This window comes from Falco punctatus (genome assembly GCF_963210335.1).
Source record: "Falco punctatus genome assembly, chromosome: Z".
NCBI classification, from domain to species: Eukaryota; Metazoa; Chordata; class Aves; order Falconiformes; family Falconidae; genus Falco; species Falco punctatus.
The window spans coordinates 23,677,830-23,699,403 of NC_137586.1; the positions used below are offsets into that span (position 1 = coordinate 23,677,830).

General features: G+C 38.4%; 2 protein-coding genes across 9 annotated transcripts in view; both read right to left on the reverse strand.

The window, feature by feature from the left end:
- The window catches only part of ADAMTS6 (ADAM metallopeptidase with thrombospondin type 1 motif 6), a 186,698-nt gene extending 174,819 nt beyond the window's left edge, over positions 1–11,879 (reverse strand). For all 8 annotated transcript variants that reach the window (XM_080372810.1, XM_080372811.1, XM_080372812.1 and 5 more), the window contains exon 1: positions 1–11,879. This exon is cut by the window's left edge. The gene's annotated coding sequence lies outside the window, so the exon portion shown is untranslated.
- Positions 11,880–12,014: 135 nt separating this feature from the next.
- Positions 12,015–21,574, reverse strand: part of CENPK (centromere protein K) — a 32,981-nt gene continuing 23,421 nt past the window's right edge. Inside the window, exons 6-10 of the mRNA XM_080372859.1 lie at positions 20,781–20,863; positions 20,567–20,662; positions 20,168–20,297; positions 15,847–15,897; positions 12,015–12,527 (exon numbers count right to left, since the gene is read on the reverse strand). Of these exons, the coding sequence (XP_080228985.1) occupies positions 12,369–12,527; positions 15,847–15,897; positions 20,168–20,297; positions 20,567–20,662; positions 20,781–20,863 (519 nt within the window). The 3' untranslated portion in view covers positions 12,015–12,368. The remainder of the gene's footprint in view (positions 12,528–15,846; positions 15,898–20,167; positions 20,298–20,566; positions 20,663–20,780; positions 20,864–21,574) is intronic.

Sequence of the window (21,574 nt, forward strand, 5' to 3'; positions counted from 1 at the left end):
GCATGGTATAGGAGACTTCTCATTGTAAGTACTAGTCCTATTGTACATCCTACTGGGGCTCTGTCCTTTCCCAGTTTCACTTGGTTTACATGACTCTTGGCTCTGAAAAGTGCTGCTTCTCTTGCAGTAATTCACAGCTGATGCAGAGATGTAATGTTTCATAAAATTGCTATCTGTGTTACATTATGAAATTGGAAAGCAGCTGCAGCTACATTTTTCTTGACGTAGAACAGTCACTGTTTGACTAAGTCAAGAAACAGTTGTTACTCTCAGCTTCAGTGCTCCTGAACTGTATGCAACCTGTATGTGAAAGCTTTCTTTCTGAGTTAATTATCTGAAAGTTAGCAGTCCAGAGACTTGCAAATGTTTTTTTAAATTCAGTTTTGTTGTCAGTCCTAGCTGTAGGAGGAAATTTACCTCCAAGTCTGTGTAGTGTTCTTAGCAGGATTCTGCTGAGACCCTCAGGTGTGCAGTTGTGGTATTATTTTTATACTTTTGCCAGTTCCTCAATATTTCATCTTCCCAAATAATAGACTATGTGCAATGTTACCAGAATCCTGTCATATACAAGGGACTTTGATCAGATTACACTGTTTTTGTCAAGCTTGCACACAGTCGGTCAATTAATGTATTGACTGCGCAGCTTTAGCCTTCCTTTCGCCTTCATATGCAAAAGGCATCAAAACTAAGCTCCTGTTTGCAGCCAAGGGTTGCTCTGCAAAGTTAGAGCCAGCTGGGAACTACCCGATAAAGTCTAGCTGAATTTTTAATTTGCAAAACGGGTGACAGGACTATTCTGAATAGACTAACTAACTTCAAATTCAGCTCAGTTGAACAGTTTCACCTTTCCATGATGAAACACAGATCTGCTCCCTTTCTATTAAGCAACTTAATTCACATTGACCTTAGCTTTGGGATTCTTCTCTTAAAGACACCAAATTAGTTACCTAGTTTTCCAGTGTTGCAGGACTATAACCAGCATGTTCCTGGATCTAATCAAAATACAAATTTCATTGCATTGCCCTTCACAAAACAAAACTGTCTAACAGTGAAATAGACACAAGTCCAAAAAGGAATGATACTGAAATAAAAGCATGCTGCATGCTCGAATAAAAACCTAGATGCAACTGCATCAGGTTTTGCATACACAGTAGCTCTGTAAGCTAACACTTGCTCTTTGGCAACATTTATTAGTATAAATTAATAATTTAACCATAAGAGCTTTACAGTCAGTGCAAATACACAAAATTAAACAGTTCCATTAAATAAAAGCAAAAGAAGCACCGAAGATGAACTATCATAAGATGCTGATTTAAAGCACTCTGATTTGTTTCTGTGGATAGTGTAGTTTCTGGCACAGTTGTTTCTAGATCATGACACCAAGAATAATGGCTGGCCTTGCCACCAATCAAAATTCCTCAGTGTTCTATTAAACAAAATAAAAGCACTTTATAATCTTAAGGAAACTTGAGCAACCAATTGTTGGGGAAATGATTTATTATAAATAGTAGAGGACTGGTTATTTATCAAATAAACTGCAACATTAATCTTGTTTAATTTGTACTGTAAGTCTTTCTGCCTGAAACAGTCTCCCACAACTCATTTAAATGCAACCTAAATTGCAATTAGACTAGGAATACCAGCAAAATTACATTTGTCTTGGCTAACTATAATTTAAAAGCTCATTTGGAAGCACCTGCAAGCAGCATTTGTTGCCAAACAGAGAAGGCAAGGTTATGTTTCATTTGACACAATAAATTTTCTGAAGTACAGAACTTGAAAACATTTGCAGAACAAAGAACTTCTTGTAACCATGGCTGATTGTAATTAAGAGTAGTTAGGCACTGCTGAGGTACCTTGGAATGCTCATTGTTTAACCTGGAAACAATCTGAACTAAAACGTAGCATTAGTATTGCCTGAGAATATGCACAAATTAAAGAATCTCACTGGTTTAATCACTGGAATTTCATCTTTGGGAGTAAGTAACAGTATTGTGATTAAACAGTTGTTATGCTAAAACAGTTTGAAGCAAAATAAATAAAAATCAAATAAAAATCCAACAAGAAAAAAGAACAGTAGATCAAATCCAATAAACAAACCAAAACAATGAAAAAAATAACTTTCTCTCAGAAAGTACATGGATTGGCTATCTTTTGTGAATAAATCATCATGAGGATGAATTGCAGACTTAAAGTAAACAGATGCAAAGTGGAAATACTTTCCCAGACTCTTTTATATGCTGTTTATTGGACTTTGACCCCCTCTTTTTTTAAAGCTTTGAATACAATATAAGGTACAGAAAATGTAGTATCATTGTACGAAAATGCTAAAGAATATTCAAGATTTCAAGATAGACTTGTTTTTCCAAGCTTATATGCCTGTAACTAGCCATAGAAGTCTTCAGTAGCATCACTTGTTCTGTCTCAAAAACACAAACAAAAAGCTCATGTGTATTCTTGCCAAAACTTTATATTGAGAAATATGTCTTCAAAATCTCAATACTTTTATCTGCAGCAAAATCCAGACAAATACAACAGTTGGTTTTGATACCACCATCAAAAGTTGAAAAACTATGTGCAGAACAATGTAGTTAAATCACTAGGAAATTATGTCAGTAAGTTTGTACCAATCTCAATCTTTTGCAGAGTTACGTTTGTGAGGGCAGACGTGGTCTGCTTTTCCTTGTAATCCTGTGATGCTACCTGCAAGAAGGTGCTTATGTTGGTAGGTCAGCTTCCTCACGGTAAGAAGTTTGCTGTACCTATGCGTTCCGAAAAGTGAGAAGAGTCAGGGGCTCAACATTGTACGCACAGACCAGGAGGATGGATACTGTAGAATGAGTCATATTTTCCTCTTCATGTATGTGCCGGTTCGGATCCCATCAAATCTGAATGGCAAGTAGCACTTCCTTGGGTTGAGATTTTCTACTGAATCAATCTGAACCAAAAGCACAATTCTCCCAGATTTGGCCTGGGATTCAGCAGGTGGTTGTTTGTCCATGATTTATGCCCTGGATGCTGACAGGGTTGTGACTGACATATTTTTCTTGACCATATTAAAGCCACCAGCTCAATACTGGGAGAATATGACATGGGTTAGATGGAGAAGTTTCCTGTTTATCTGATGCTTAGCAGAGTCAGAGCTGTGAGGGATTTTGAGCAGCATCAATCCTCCAGAGAAATGGGCTTAATCAAATAAACCCAGCCAAGGACAATACTACCTTACTGAGTAATAATGGAAGTCAAAGGAATCTGTCCTTACTGCTTGTTGCTTTCATGGCATCTACCTTGAGCTTCACTGGTTATTATAGAAAACACAAAGACTGATTGAGATTTACCAAGAAGCCTGATTGGCACTTCTCAGGCTTGTCCTGTTATCATCAGCCAATTGTCTATGTATGAATTGGCAGACAAGGTTTTAATTAAGATCTCAGAGTCCAAGGGCAGTTCTGTGTGTTACTCAGATTGGCTCAGCTGTGAATCTCAGGTACAATTCTCATAGCTCAGCTGGATAGCAATATGGTGTAAACAACCTGTAATTAAAAAACATGGCTCTGAAGTGATAGAAATTAGTACTGCTATTCAGAAGCCATGGCAACGCAGGTTCCTCTGATATAGCCTAGGATATTATGAAGTTTCCTCTTCAGAAAAGGGAAATCAGAATTTTGGCTTATACTTCTACCTGATCTTTTCTGCAACTCCAAAGTAAATCAAAGCAACCACTTATTTTTATAGAGTTACTGAAGAATGAGGTGCAAAAATTTCTGTACAAGCATAAAATGAGATGTTTGCCATTGCTGACAATGTCCACTGTTCAAGTATCAGCTGTAGTCTCTGGCCATGTCCAGTGGGACTCGGGTTTCCAAGTCAGCTCCAGGATGGTTTTAATGTGATTCATGCTCATGCCATGAAACTGCAGACTAGGCAGTCAATTCCCTTAAGGACAGACAGATAAGATACTGTTGTCAGCTGGAATCCCAGACACCTTTAAATAGGTGTCTGAATTGTGACTCTTCTGGCCATGGATCAAGCATGCTAAAAACTCTTTCATTACACAGACGATCCATACGAACACTAAAGAGCCGATGATAAAGATATGAATAACCTGAGTACATTCTCTTGGATCACTGCGGCCTTAATTTTAAGCTCTAAATTATTTTCAAGAGCCACTTCATAGGTTGCCAGCAGCCTGACAGACTAAATTTCCTAAAAAGATGGGAAGGAATGAATTTTCTCCTGAGCCACAATTCTCTCCAGCAAGACCGTCCTCTAAATACAATAAAAACTACCTGGGTAAACATACCTGTAGGTGGTGGGAAATGCATTGGTGTTTTCCAAGATGTGTGTCACAGCTTCAGCTCAAGACATTAGAAAAACAAAATCCAAGGATGCCAACATTACAGTATTCCACAGGTGTCGTCTGTTTGTCCTCACTCATGTGCTGGACCTCACTATAGGATGCTTTCTGGATTTTAGTTTTGTGATCACTGCTGCTGTATCTGGTATGTCAAAATGAACAGTGTTTTCAAAGTCATGTTTTATTACTAGGAAGAACTTGCTTGTCTAGGCTGGTATACTTGGTTTCAGCAGCAAACCCTGTTTTGTTGTTATCCCTGCCTTTTGTTATTGTTCCAACATATTTTAATGGGTTGGCTTTGCTTAACTTTTGTTATAAGTTAGATGCATTTGTACTAATTTATAAATACGGCACGAAGCACGTGAAACCGAAAATGTGAGCTCTTGGTCACAGAACTGATGCTGATGAAATTAATGTCAAAATCATAGACTCCAAGGTAGAGCTAACTGTAAACAGCTAATTATAAACATGCTGGCATGAATGGTCACAATGCTTTTTATATTTCTTCCCCTTGGAATTAGAGACACCTTATTTTGAAGTAATGGTAGCTGTTAAAGCTTCTTGGATTTTGGCTGAAGGGCAGCAACAGATGAGAATAGGTCAAATGCTGTATCTTGAGTATTCGGGTATGGGACAGGAGAGACCAAGAGCAATGGCTGCAGCATTTGTCAGAGATGCGTACCCTTTTGGGGCAGAAGATTAACCTGCTATATTTGTGGTTCAATGATGTGAAACAATTATGACAGGGTAGTTTTAGCCACAGGCAGGGTCTGGAGTGTGTGTGTGGACTATCTGTGTTTATGCCTGAGTAGTCTCTAACTTATTTGAGGGAGCAAGGGTCTGACATACCAAGAAAAAAAAAATTATGAAAGAAACAGAACTTTCTTTCTTTGAAGATAGGATTTGAACTTACACTGATGCAGACTGCAACTTCTTGCCATGGAAAGTTTCAATGTCATCCTGACCTTTGCCTTGCACTAACATATGAGGTGTGTATATATAGCTGCAAGAAAAAGCTGTTCAAGAGTTTATGAACTTGCATACTTAAGGTTCAAAGGTATGTACAATGGAACCTACACCAAACCACATGCAAACTAGAAGTTCTTTCCATGAAGCGAGACAGCATACTCAAGTGACAGATTTAATACTTAGTGTTAGATTTAAACCCACTGCACAGGTCTTCCCCTTTCTACTGAGGTTTCTCATCACCAAGACAATTTAGCCTAAGTGGCAGGAAATGAGGAAGGAACCCTGGGGAACACTGGGCAGGGAGGAACAGGGTACATGGCCATCGGTGCCAGCAGCATAAGGCAGGGACAAAGGGGCATCAAAATGCACCCTAAAGCAGATCTGCTGTGTAACCTTTACACTGCAAGTTGCTTACTGTAATTCATCTATGTGAGAATGTGTCCTAAGGGAAAATGTCTATTGATACTATCCAGGACAGGTCAGTGTCATGTCAGGTAAACAGCTGGATACCCTACTTAATGCTACAGGTGGTTAAACTGTGAAACTATTTGTCGCAGGACATTCTGGATATTAAAAAAAGTACATGGATTCAAAAAGTGATTACAGAAACTTATAAGAATTCAGTTAAGGACTTCACATTGGTGATTATGAAAAGACTCAGATCTCTTCCTGGCCCATGCAGCTGAATGGTACACACAGGCTCATTTTGAAAACTCAATAACCCACTGGATGCTAAGCACTAACCAGCACTAACTGGATGTTAAGATACTCTACTGCCATAGCTTTACCAAGGGTAGAGACAGCTCACCTCTTGCCTCTGACCCTTGCGGCTTTTTCACAATGGAGTGCTTCGTAACTATGTATTAATTTGTACACTACCTAATGTACTTGATAAACCAAACTAAAGAAAGTAAATGCAGGTTGTTCATTGATGGCCCTTGACTGGAACCAGGCACTAATTGAACCCATCTCCTCTAAGAAAATTAGTAACTACCCATGCTCACACAAGCCGCTAAAAAGTCACAATGAAAGAATGAATGATTGTGGGTTAGATTAAATTTTCACCTTACTCAGACTGGTAGCGCTGAATGTTCATTAAACTTTCCAGCTTTTTTTAATGTTAGCTTTATAGGGTTTAAAATTGTCATTAAGCTAAACAAAACCTTATTTCATAGAATGAACATAGTGTCCCATTATTAGCATTTACAGAAGTATTAATTCCAGTTAAACAATTGTCACTGAGACATGCACAGAGAAAATAAATGGAGAAGCTACCCTGCTCTGCCTTTAGATGTACTACCCAGCCATACTGATTGTTGATACTACTGATGGAAGATCCTATTCCAAGCTTTTCCTATAAGGAAGATCTGTTCTTCATTACTGCCTTGAACTTTGTTCATTTACTTGCCAGGATTCTTCTAGGAGCTATAGCTTCCAGCTAGCTCTGTTTCAGTCTGAACTAGTTTCCTTTAAAAACTGATAATGCATTTTAGGCCACGAGAAAAAATGGATTACCTGTTTCTACAGCTTTTTTTTTTTTGCCTTTTTTTTTTTTTCTATAGTATGTGACTTAATCAGGCCTAAGGAAAAAGCGCTACACAGAAGTTTTGGGTGTGGAGCATGTCCCAGGCCTAAGCAGAAAGGCTTTAGGGAATGGATAAAAATAGTGTAGAGCTGCAGGAGGGTCTTGAGTAGTATCTATGTGTATCTTCTCAGGGTCCAACAGTTAGCAGGATAGGGATTTCTGAAGACAGCTGACTATCAATTTTCTGTAATATCCACTCATAAATCTGAATTGTATAAACTTTTTTTTTTTGAAAATTTGTACTTACCTTTTACAATACATTTTATGTCATTGAGTTCCATAATGTAATATAAAGTTTCATATGAAGTGCTTTCTTTTAAATCTATTCTGACAGTTTGCCTGAATGAGATTTGATTCTGTCTTACGAAAAATAAATCAATATTGCATCTTCTGCAGAGCACTAATTTATAAACTATCCTATCTCTTTCTCAGTGGTTTCAGGGTTCTTTTGGGGTGGTGGTGGTATGGGTGAGTGTTTTTTTTTTCTTTTTAAAACATGAGAAACTATTTAGTGTTTAACATCTTTTCTTCAACTTCCCAATGTCACCACGGACACAGGCATCCAGGGTCAATGAAGCATTTGAGCTTTGTAATATTAGTAATAAGGTGAAAGGATAGCAGAACTATTTAAAAACAAATGAAGAAAAAAATTGAATGAGGTAATGCTAAAAAGCAAAGCCAAGAAATGTAGCTATTTGAATGATTAATTAAGTCAGGCATTAGAGCTAGACTTTGAATAATGGAGGGCAGTTATGGAGGGCAGTTGAGCAAACAGTACAAAACAAAAAGAGGTCAATGTTCATGCACAACAGCACACACTGGCACCTACACACATGCCCAGTTACCAATTGTGTGGGTAAAATGAACAGCATTCACTCAAAAACACACAGAAAACAATGATTTTTTTTTTTTTTAACATTTAGTGGGGCTAAAAAAGGCAGTTATGCTAGAACTTAGATTAGATTGGTCCTCCTTTCCTTCCCCATGCATCCTTATATTGTCTTGTAAAGCCATCATGTGAACTATTCTGTTGAGCCCTGTTCAGGACTTTCATAGTGATTTTAGTAGCTGCAAAACATAGCCTAATCTCAGTCATTGCATTCAGTTTCTTTATTTAGGAAGTTGAGGACAACTCCCTAGTACAGGTGATGGAGAGCCCAACCAGAGAGGCACTGCTGGACCTGTTGCTCACTAATGTGGAAGATTTTATCATAGAGGTCAAGACTGGAGGTAGCCTGGGTTTCAGTGATCATGCCCTAGTGGAATTCTCAATCTTGAGGGGTACAGGTTGGGTAAAAAGTTGAGTCAGGGCCCTAAATCTCATAAGGATAAACTTTTGGCTGTGTTGGCTATTCATGGGATCCCTTGGGAAACCGTCCTCAGAGGCAAAGGCGCAAATGAGAGCTGGGAAGCATTTAAAGACATCTTTCTTAGGGCATAAGAGCTCTCAATCCTGACGTGCAAGAAGTCAGGCCAGGGAGGCAGGAGGCCAGCTTGGCTACAACCTCTTAGCCAAACTAAAACACAAAACCAAAATACATAGGCAGTGGAGGCAGGGATATACATCCTGGGGAGATCATAGGGATATGTCCCAAGAGTGCAGAGAGGGGATCAGGAAGGCCAAGGCACAGCTGGAGCTGAACTTGTCTAGGTACATGAACAATAACAAGGGTTTCTTCAGGTACCTAGGATAAGAAAGGAAGATGAAACAAACTGTACCCCCCGACCAGTGAAACGGCAGACCTGCCTACAAGAGACATGGAGAAGGCAGAGGTACTCAACAACTTTTTTGCCTTGTTCTTTACTGGCAAGTGTTCTAGTCACATCACCCAGTTCACAAAATCCAAAGACAGGGTGAAGTACTGCCCGCTGTAAGAGATGACCAGGTTTGAGACCATCTCAGGAACCTGAATATGGACAAGCCCATGGGACCTATGAAATGTGTATTAGGTTTGCATGGCAAGGTTTTGGTCAGGGGGTGCTACAGGGGTGGCTTCTGTGAGAAGATGGACCCACCGCTGGCCAAGGCTGAGTCCATCAGCAACAGTGGTAGCACCTCTGTGATAGCATATTCAAGAAGGAAGGGAAAAACCACTGTGGAGCAGCAGCCAGAAGAAAGGAGTGAGACTATGCTAGAGCAACAACCCTGCAGACCCCCAGGTCAGTGCAGAAGGAGGGCAGGAGGTGCTCCAGGTGCCAGGGCAGAGATTCCCCTGCAGCCCGTGGGGAAGCCCATGGTGAGCCAGGCTGTGCCCCTGCAGGCCATGGAGGTCCATGGTGGAGCAGATATGCACTCTATAGCCTGTGAAGGACCCCATGCTGGAGCAGGTGGATGTGCCCTGAAGGAGGCTGTGACCTGGTGGAGAGCCTGCACTGGAGCAGGCTCCGGGCAGGACTGTGGCCCCAATTTAGATTGAAGCCCATGCTGGAGCAGGTTTGCTGGCAGGACTTGTGACCCCACTGGGGACCCACACTGGACCAGTCTGAACCTGAAGGGCTACACCGTGTGGGGGACGTACACTGGAGCAGTTTGTGAAGAACTGCAGTCTGCGGGAAGGACTCAGGTTGTAGAGGTTCGTGGAGGACTGTCTCCCATGGGAGGGATCTCACGATGGAGATGGAAAGAGTGGCAGAGATGTGTGGTGAACTGACCGTGACCCCCATTCCCTGTTCCTCTGTGCTGTGCAGGCGGATGAGGTACAGAAAATCAGAGTGAAGCTGAGACCGAGAAGAAGGGAGGGGTGGGGGGAAGGTATTTTAAGATTTGGGGTTTTTTCTCATTACCCTACTCTGATCTGATCTGATTGGTAATAAATTAACTTCCCTGGGTCAAGCCTGTTTTGCCTGTGATGGTAACGGCTGAGTGCTCTCTCCCTGTCCTTACCTTGGCCCACGAGCCTTTCTTTACATTCTCTCTCCCACCTCCAGCTCAGGAGGACAGTGAGAGTGGCTGGTACCTGGCATTCAGCCAAGGTCAAGCCACCGCAGATGCATCCACAGGTCCCGAGGGAACTGGCAAATGAAGTGGCTAAGCCACTATCCATCGTGTCTGAGAAGTTCCCATGGACTGGAAAAGGGGAAATAATCCCCATTTCTAAAACAGGAAAAAAAATGACCTGAGAAACTACAGGCCCCTCAGTCTCACCTCTGTGCCCAGCAAGATTATGGAGCAGATCCTGCTGGAAACTGTTAAGGCACATGGAAAACAGAGAGGTGACTGGTGACAGCCAACACAGCTTCGCTAAGGACAAATCATGCCTCACAGATTGGTGGCCTTCTATGACAGGGTTACAGTGCAGTAGCTAAGGGAAGAGCAACTGAGATCACCTACCTGGATCCATGCAAAACATTGACACTGTCCCACACGCCATCCTCTTCTCTAAACTGGAGAGACATGGACTTGACGGGTGGACCATTAGGTGGATAAGGAATGGGCTGGATAGCCACACTCAGAGTTGTGCTCAGTGGCTTGATGTCCAGGTAGAGACCAGTAACAAGTCAGGTCCCCACAGGGCTCTGTGTTAGGACCAGTGTTATTTAACATCTTTGTTGGCAACATGGACAGTGGGACTGGGTGCACCCTCAGCAAGTGTGCAGGTGACATGCTGGAGGGAAGGGATGCCATCCAGAGGGACCTTGACAGGCTTGAGGTTGGCCTGTGTGAAATGCATGAAGTTCAACAAGGCCAAATGCAAGGTCCTGTACCTGCATCCCAAAACCGGGACGCAGGCTGGAAGATGACAGGATTGAGAGCAGTCCTGCTGAGGACTTGGGGGTGCCGGTGGATGAGCAGCTGGACACGAGCTGGCAATGTGCGCTTCCAGCTGAGAAAGCCAACTGTATCCTAGGCTGCATCAAAAGAAGCATGGCCACCAGGTTGAGGGAGGTGACTGTGCCTCTGCTCTCATGAGACCCCACCTGCAGTACCACATTCAGCTCTGGGGCTCCAGCACATGGAAGACACGGGCCTGCCTAAGGAGGCCCACAAAGATGATCAGGGGGTACAGCACCTCCCATATGAGGACCGGCTGAAAGAGTTGGGGCTGTTTAGCCTAGAGAAGGCTCCAGGGAGCCCTTGTAGCAGCCCTCCAGCGCTTCAAGGGTGCCTACAGGAAAAATGGGGAGGGACTCTTACCAGGGACTGTAGTGATGGGACAAGGGTTAATGGTTTTAAACTGAAAGAGGGTACATTCAGATTAGATGTTAGGAAGAAATCCTTTGTGGTGAGGGTGGTGAGACTCTGGAACAGGTTGCCCAGAGAAGCTGTGGGTGCCCCATCCCTGGCAGTGCTCAAGGCCAGGCTGGATGGGGCTTGGAGCAACCTGGTCTAGTGGAAGGTGTCCCAGCCCACGGCAGGGGGGTTGGAACTAGATGGTCTTTAAGGTCCCTTCCAACCCAAACCACTACATGATTCTATACAACCCTTTATTCTTCTCTGAACTGAAATATCATAAAAGTTACTACTCCAATAAACTGAAATCTGGTTAATGAAAGGCATATTGTATTTCCCAAGATTACAGACACTGTAGATAAGGCAAGAGCAGAATTTTGTGCACCCATGGCCTGCAGTAACAAGGGCTATAAAAAAGCAATTAGAATGACACAGAATGGCAGCATTTATCTAGAAGGTGTCAATTGACATAACTTCAAAACTGTAGAAATCAACAGAACAGGGATTTGTTAAAAACCTTGATAAACTAGATTTGAAGAAGTCTGAACAGATACTGTTAGCCAACACAGCATAACACAGTACAGGTTCTTTAGGAGGTACCCAGTTGTACAGTTGCACACTCAACATTTGCAGTCTGTTGCACAGCTTTCCTAACAGTTTATCTTAAAGCCAAAAAATTTTTTTTGAAAAAAACACCACCACCACCCCCACAATCCTGAAATGATACTTCACTGTTAATTCCAAATGTTTGCAAGGCCACATACAGGAGGAGCTACTAAGTGAGTTATTTCAAACTTCACCTCTGCAGAGTACAACAAAATACTCAAGAAAATTAAAAAAGTTAGAGTTAAAACCATCTAAGAAGTTAAAATGAAAGTGATACATTAAATAAGATTGTAAAAGTAAAAAAAATAAAAAGCAAGACCAGTTGATTTAATTTTAATCTTTTATTTGCCTATTACCTGAATTTGCATCTTCTTAAAGCAGCTAAAAAACCCCTTTACAATGCATCACTTGCCATGAATCGAAAAGCTAACTGTTCCCTAATGTAAAGTAATTAATGTTAATCACATGTAATGTTTCTAGCAGTTAAGGTAGAAATTTTTATCTTTTTTTTTCGTATTTCACTATCTGACCAAATATACAGTTAACAATAAAGAATAATAATCCAATAAGAAAAGGTTGCTGATAACAAAAAAAGCTCATCATAGAACCCAAGTATGACTTAGCCCCCAAGTAAATGTACTGGTGCTTTGTTTTGTGTTAAAGTAAACAGGTATGTCATGCTATATGTGAAAGGCTTCTAGGCGCATTCTGTTTGGATCTTCTGGATGTCTCAGGGCAATTCCATATCGCAGCAGCAGCTCAATGTAAGGTGGCCAGAATGAGTCATTGATTGTTACATAGGGTTCATGTGGCCTGCGCAGTAATTGTTCCATGAGAATCTGGAAAACCAAAAAGGTAAGATTTAGGAAATGAACACACAACTAGATTTTTATCTCCTTTAACCAAATTTCTACAAATTGTAATGAGACACTTATGTAGGCAATATATGAAATACAAGACCTGTTCAAGGCAGAAGTGACATTAAGAACTTCCAATTAACTTAACATCTTTTTTGATGTAAAACTTAGAGAATGAGAATTCTCCTTTTACCCAGACTAATTTTGTCACAATCTGTCAAAAAAATCTTAGTGGATTTTTGACAGTAAATGCATAAAAAATCTGAACATGAAGGTTCCTTATATATTTAATCTTTAAATCAGCATCTGTTAATTTAAGATTAAAAGCATTAACTAAGAGGGAAAGCTAGATTTTTTGAAATCTCTAGCTCAAAAACAAATAGTATTTCTCCCTCACTTTCAGATTTTAGCAAAGAAGAATGTCCATCTTACATTTTTTTCTAAATTTCACCTCACTAATAAGCTACCCCCCCAAAAAAAAGGTATTACATTAGGAATTCTTTTTCCTGTATTTCATAGAATCACAGAATCATTTAGGTTGGAAAAGACCTTTGAGATCATCAAGTCCAACTGCTAACCCAGGACTGCCAAGTCCATCACTAAACCATGTCCCTAAGCACTGCATCTACATGTTTTTTGAGTGTCTTCAGGGGTGGTGATTCCACCATGTCCCTGGGCAGCCTGTTCCAATGCTTCAACAAAAAAGTTTTTTCTAATATCCAACCTAAACTTCACCTGGTACAACCTGAGGCTGATTCCTCTTGTCCTGTTGGTTGTTACCCAAGAGTGGAGACTTATCCCCACCTGCCTACAACCTCCTTTCAGGCACTTGTAAAAAGCAATAAGGTCTCCCCTGAGACTCCTTTTCTCCCAGCTAAACAACCCCAGTTCCCTCAGCTGCTCCTCATAAGGCTTGTGTCCTTCTGTAGGTAGTGTTAGAAATAAGTCTGCACCTGTGAAAAACTTATCACCATAGTCCTACTTTAACTTCACTACGTTTGCACATCCAATCTTTTTTTGCTCATCTCATAAATGGAGTATTCAAATTCTTAATATCACTTCTTGTTTGGGCATGACAAGCACCTTAAACAATTAATCTCCTCTTGATAGTTTCTTACTCCTTTGTTCCTTATCTATGTATAGAATTAATTAATGGAGGTAAAACCAAAGATCACTTTTGACCACCTTTTTCTGATCTTGGAGACCATGTTTATACCCTCATAATACTGCTCATGGGGAATATTAGACACATTACACATGAAATAATCTTACTCACCCCATGGTATTCTCTCCGTTTATCACAGATATTTCACCTTTCTACACAGAACTTCTAAACGTTATAGCTTCCCCACTTTCAGTAGGTACAAAATATTCTATCTGCCTCTATCGCTGAAGACAACCTCAAAATCCTTCACCACCAGACTTTACTCTTCTTTCACCCACTGCTATTAAAAAAAATAAAATACTGCTCTTTTTTTCAGAACATTCCAAATAATTTTTCCAGTTTATGTCTTTTCTACTTACCTGCCCCAATTCTAAGTATTTCCTCCAAACACATCATTTTAGATGAATTGTTACTTAGCTTTTTCTGACATTAGATATTCCAAAATAACCTTTATGGCTGTAACTACATACTTTTGTATTGTAAGCAGTCTTTCAAATCTTAAAATAGTTCATTAAATTCTCAATCAATCAGAAAGGAATAATTATCTAACTGTTTGCAAGGAAAAGAATTACTACATCTGTAAAAAATTACAGCTCTTTACAGGAATAAAAATTATATATATACATAAATATAAGAGCATAATAAAAATTCTGAGGTTTGCATGAAAAAAGAGTTTACTGCTTGCTTACTACTTACACTAGTTTAATGATGTACTGATATACCTAAATAATATAAATGCACACACCTAGCTTGTCAAAGTGGATTTATTAAAAACGTACATGTCCATTACTTAACAAACATGCACATGGAGATTGAGGAAACATGGTTAGGAACATATTTACTGATTGTAATTCTGTGACTAAATCACTGTTGCAACATCAAATTCTAAATCTGGAATTATAATACAAAGATGACATTGCATTTGTCTCTTCAAGAAACTATTATCTGTATTTAAGAAAATACTGTTGAAACTTAACAGGGACTTGAAGCTAGAACCAAGCTCAAGGAAAAAAACTCCCATACAACAAAGATAACTATCTTGGCATAAACTGTCAATGTTACTTAAAACTAAAAGAAAGTCTGGATTTTTGGAAGACTTTGGAAATCAGACCCTACTTTTACATGTTCACATTATGAGGAGATTAACAGTATCAGGAACATACGAAGGAAATTGTAAAGCATTAGAAGAGCTTTAAAATTCTAATCGCATAGGGAACATGGCTATTTTAAAATCTGCTTTCAAGCTCTGCCTAATTTGGCATTAATAGGCATTCTGAGATGTTTGAAGCATATGAAATTATTTTGAAGATTAAGCCCAATGTCTGAGCTTTAAAAACTACAACTATGTCATAGTGACTAGATCATAGTACCTTAATGCCAGAAAGTTGTTCATCAAGTTTTCCCTCTGGAACAAACTTTTTATCCCAGGGAGGTCTTATATATAGATGCTTACAACGTGAAGAGTAAGGATGGAGGAGGAATAGGAAATTTCACTTCAAATGCTACATTTAACACAAGAAGGAACAATGCTAGTGAAAAGATTTTTAATGCTCCTTCAAAATTATGTTTTGCAATTCAAATTCATAAATTGCACTGTGATAAAAATATATATGAAGTAATGCTGGCATACTTATAAAATCAATTAGAAATGCATGAAACTGATTCATTGATTTCCTCATACACAACGATAATCCTGTTAATATACAAGTATACAGACAGATTGGCCCTTCTGACTGCTATTGTGCTGTATTTCAGAAATACTTTCAATGAAACAGTACAAAATATAGCATGAAATGGAACAACTGATTTTTTGTTAAGCATAGCATTTGTCTCCCCTAATATGAGCCATTAAGACTCATAAAACTTCTTTAAAATAATCATTACAAAATGAAGAAATATGGGATAATCATTCTTCAGTTTAAGCTGAAGATTAGTTATCTAAATTACTACCACCTCTCTTGTAAAAAGTCGGGGGTTTAATTTGAAAGGAATTAAAACAGACATATGACAAAAGTAATAAACATTCTACTTTTCAACTATCTTAGCCGTACATCATATACTGTTATCTTAATGTATTACGATCAGATCTGACTATTGGAAAATCCTCTGAATCTCTATGTAGCAAAACCATCTTACCTCCAAAATTTTATGCAGTGTTATCAGTTCTGCAGCTGGCTTCTTAGATTTCTGCAAAGACAACCACCCCCCCAGCCAAATTAACAAAACCTAAAACTAAATAGTTACAAAAAATGTTAACTGACAAAGAAAAATAACAACACAGTTACTTTATTGCATAGTATACAACACATGAAGACTTTTACTTTAATTCAGTCTTGACAGAAACACAAGATAACATTTAAATCTACCAGTTCAATATCATACACTCCAAATGTAACATTTTTTGAATTATTTATTAAAAAAAGTTCTCAAGTGATCATAGCATATCTACCTGGGTTTACATTTAAATAAAACCAAGTACATCATATTTATAATGCAGTACAGTGCAAAGCGTTCTATGAGTACAATGTTAGGCATAGCTTAAGAATCATTAAAAATTTTGGAAGAAAAAAAGTCCTTGATAAAATATCATTAGAAAATTACTTTTCATTTGTAGCAACTGCCTAAGAATTCCTTAGGCAGCAACGCCAACAAAACTGCTTATGCTGTTGCACGGTGAAGCTGATTCTTTTGTTTTTCAATTTTATTCTTTTCCCCCATTCACTCCACATTCAACAAAACAAAGGAGATAATACAGCACTGGTGGCTGCTCACTCAGCACTGCTGTTGCATATATGAATTTAAGTCCTAAGATATTAACAGCTGTACAGCATCTTACATATACTCCACTTCTGGAACAGAAGAATATAAGCAATAAAGAAGAATTTGTGATAGGCAAGTGCTGGCTCCTTTTTTGCAGTTGTAGTTCTTAATATTCTTCCTTCAAAAATGCTAAATAATGCCTAATTTTTTGCCTTTATCTTGATACTAGGCTGAACAAACAGAATCTATGCTAAGAAGTTGCTAAAGGTTCCTTAGCACAATCATGAAGATACTTTGTTATTTCTCTGGCCAAAAATACTACTACCTAACTTAGGTAGTGGGTTCAATATTAATGTTTCGAAGTTGAAATTAGGTTATGACTTCAGTAATTAATTACTAACACTGATACATAAAGAACAAAATTCTAGGGATATTAGTGTGAAGAGGTTCGCACTCTCACAGAACTAGGTTTATAATATACATTGTATATATTGTTTTGTAAAATTGTATTACTTAGATATTAAGTGTTAACAATATAATAAATATCTCCAATTAATTAATGCTCATGAAGTCACTTTTAAGCAGGATGCTCAGCATTTATTTATTTAACCTGAACAGTACCACATATCACAGCACTCTCCAAACTAGCCAGCTGCAACAAGGTCTTTTTACTATCTCATACCAACATTCTCTTCATACAGTTCCTCTGCTGCCTTCTCCTCATCCCGGGCATGCATTCTCCCTTCTCTTGCTTCTTCTTTTCTCTGCTTCCTCCTCAGCAGCTCTCCCTTCACTGGCTCTCAACCCCTTAACAGAACCAGCCGCAGCTGCACCTTATCTACATGGGCCAACCCGCTGCCCCTGAAGCCAATCCACAGCTGTATGTTATCAATGCTAATTAACCCAGCATCATTCCTCTACACCACATTCTCCCTTCCCTGAGATAGACTGGCATAAAAAATATTCCTCAACATATGACATTTTGTATTTCTTACCTTGAGAAAAAATGTGCCTCAATCAGAGATTTAAAATGCAAGATAATTCTTACCACAATCCCTACCTATAGTAAAGGTGTGGGCCATGGCAACAGAATCTAACCTGAGCTGCTGTGACTCAGTCTTCCCTCCCACTTCCAATCCCAGATGCAGGTGCCTGGTGAAAGGAGGGTGAGGCTGGGGGTAGTTCACACTACTCTGCAGCTGTGCCCTACACTCACGCAGAACTACAGAACACAAGAAGCTTCCATGAAATGAAGCAAAATTACTGATGTACAGAGGTAAGAGTCTGGTGCTGCCAGACTACTGAACCAAGCTGATGATAGATGTGAATACCATGTTCCTCCAAATCAAGGTAGCTGCAAATTTCACTGCTAATGCTGATGATTTGTGTTTGCCGACAATAAAGAAAAGAATATAGGTGAAAATGACCGTGTCTCCTGCCTTCACAGTTAATCACTTAGATGCAGATTACAGAGGACCTGCAGCTGAGTCAAAAGATACAGGAAGCAACTATAGATTCACAAGGAGTGAAAGGGAAAAGACTTGTAAGAAAACAAACTGTGTTTAAGGGTTCAGGAAATGCATAAATAAAATAAAAACTAAGACAAGACAAGACCTTGCTTCAAAATTTATCGAAATAATTTATACATTTAAGTAAAATAAATAAATAAATAAAGATAGAAGGTGAGCTTCTGTGAGCAGGGGAAGGGTTGACTAATCCCAAACACCTTGGGTGATTATTTCTTTAGATTTTAGTAAGGAAAATTGCATGGAAGAGAGATGAAGGCAGGGTAGCTAATAAGAATTTCTGACAGTATAACAGAGGCTGAGAAAATTCAAGCAGTTGATTTTGCTCTGGGGTGGGAGACTTTTACATAAAACCTTACTCATAATTCTGGAACATACACATGAATTCACCATTTCTTGTATTTAAAACACAGCTGGATATGACCATGAGCACCTCAATCCACCTTTGACATTGGCACTACCTTGGTGATGGTGTTGGAATGGAAGATCTAGAGGCCAATTCCAGCCTTTATTTTTCTACGACATCACATAAATGGGAGCAAAAACATCGACATATCTCATTGTAGAAAAAATATTTTTAAGGAAATAATAATGATACATATGAGAAAAATGGACAATTACTTAAAATGTGTCTGGGAAAGTCATTAATGTTTGAAGAGGCATGTCCTAGAACAACTGTAAGATGAAGAACCACCAGCATAGGTTCCCAGCAATAGGGAGATGACATATCAGGCTGACTGAAAGGTGACTGTTCATTAAATCCCTGAAGCTTTTATTTCTTAATGTTGGAACAAAATGTATCATATTTAGTAACAGGAGGAAACTGGAAAGCATCGATATGCAGAACTAAGATATAATAGAGTAAGTTGTTCGAAGATGGTTAAATAAGACTTTGAAAATGGACATGATGCCTTGAAAGGCTCTATTTGGTATTTTTATATACAAAATATGTACTTCTGTGCAAAACCAAGACTTTATTTAATTAAAAGCTCAGGATTCATCAGTTGGAAATAACAGGAAGACAGACACTGGTGTCATTAAGTGTTTTTGTAATGACTGTGAACTAGTAGTTTTATTTATAATATTGATTTTTACCAGGTTCCAAAACAGATTAATCCAAGTGGAACCAAACATAGAAAATGAGTATTATTAGGATAATCCAGGGAATTGAAAAAAAATGTCTTACAGGAGAAGAACAAGAAAGCTTTGCTAGTTCAATTAGCAAAACAAAGAAAGAGAGGGTATAAGATTGGTGTCTATAAAAATATCAGGAGGAATAAACAATACTGGTATAAAAAAAACACACGGATCTGTAGTCAGACTTGAATAAATTTAGACTGGAAGTTCGGAGACATTTTCTAACCAGAGTACTGAGGTACTCAAACAAACCCCAACAGAAACAGTAGTTACAAAAATAATTAGTTTTAAAATGGAGCAAAATGATAATATTAAAGAAATCACATTATGTGATTGTTTGAAATAATAGGGAAATGGATTAAAGAAATCACTTTCTATTTCTGAATTCTTAAGTCTGTCTGAAATAAAAATCCACCCCATCTTTTTTGTAGCTTTTTTTGTAACCTTCAAATAGTAATGGTAAGAGGTTTATTTTTACTGCAGACTTTGAATTTATCATGCAAAATACTCCCTAACTGTTGATTTTCCCTGAAGTTTTAAGATAATTTTTGGCCCAGTTTGCCTGATCAGAAACTGATGGTTAACATTCCAAACTACACTGTAATTATAAACACTTGTCCATATTATTGTTCCAAAAACATTGTTAAACAATTAAAATTTGCTTTGCCAAGGAAAATATGAATCCACTTGCCTAGTCCAGTAAAAAAGAAAATGGAATGATTTGGAGTGAACCCCTCACCATTTCTAAATTTGGCACAGCTTGCAGTTCAGTAAGAAATACAATACATTGCTACATATCTCATTGGGTAATGGATATATGCACTAAAAAAGAACATACTGAGCTGAGAACAGCCTTAAATAATAGAAAACCAACCTGAGAAGTATCAATTAAACCTTAAGGATCAGGTGTAAGAACTACACTTGTTCCAAAAATATAACTGCACATTCTGTGCTTGTGACTTCAAAAAGATATTGCATCTAATTAAGTGGAAATTAAACACTCAAAATGTAATAGTTATCAAGAAAAATCTTACCTTTTTAGCACTTACACCTTCCTTTGGAAGGGGAAAATGTTCTTCTAGGAATTCCTTCAGAGCAATCAAGAGTTTGTTCTTAAAGGTCGTTACTTTCAAGATTTCATTTTGCAGTTCATCAATATCCGAACTAATAGTAAAACCACAGCAATAGAACATGAATTTTGATAAAATAATACAAAAGTTAAGTAACCCCCCCTTATTTTCTAGCGTTATAAGTTCAACATCTTGAATCACAGGATATAAGCAGATAGCATTATTTTCCGTGTTACAAATACAGATTATTGAGTTATTTAACAAAAGAAGTGTGTTCTAAGAGTTTGTTTGCTCATTTGCTCTTGATTTATTTAAACCTTTATTTAAATTCTTTAAAATAAAAACTCAACACTGTAGAAGTACCTTTTTTCAGGAAGTTCAACTTGGGCTTTTGTCTCTTCTTCCATTTTAGTAAGAAAATCTACTAACTGGTTCTGTTCCTCATGCCACTGCTGTTCTCTTTGCAACATGAAAAGTAGGGAATGGCACAAATTAAATAGTTTTCCCGGACAGTAAAAAACCCCAATGTGTCATAAAAAAAGCTTACAGCACTCATAAATCCAAATTATTGTATTACCTTTTCAGATCTTCTTCCAGTTGTTTATTCTTTGACTCAGCTGCTGCGAGCACCATTTCAAGATTATCCTTTACAGCCTGCAACTATAAAAAAGTAAAAATAAACCTACAGATTGCAGGTAGCCCGGTCTGTAGTATTTGTTCTATGTAAGGTTACATCTGTAAATCTTGTAAGAATGGCCAAAATTATCTGCAGCTTCTTAAGAAATATGGCTATAGAGTGACACACTATTTTTAAATCCAGTTGGAGCTGTTTCAAGTGTCACTGTCACCAGTTGTTCATTAGTGTACTAATACTCTGTAAAACAACATTATTGTACCTGAAGCAGATTATGGAGTGCACACATGAACTGTGCACATAATGAAAGACTGAGGAAAAAAACAGCAGCAGCACCAGGACTGTGGTGTTTAAATCATTGCAGCTGCTTGCAACAATGAATCCATGCTAACTGCACCAACTTAAAATGTATAGCACTCAGAAAATAAAGATGCTGCAAAGACTAACTGCATCCATGAATTAAATGGTTCTCAGCAATATGGATATATTTGGGAGAGAAAAGAGGGAGAAATAGAGCTACGGCAGCCAGAAGCTCTACGTGCTGCTGAAGGTTGAGAACAGTGGACTCTCAGTGGACTGGATGTTTCATTACTGCATTATGTTCTACAACGTAGTACTTCTAAGAGTTTGTTTTTTTAATATAAACCTATGATCTGGATGCATTCTGTCTCCTCCCATACAAACAATGAGAATTTTTTATTTGATATCATATATATATAATGAGAATTAGCTCAAAG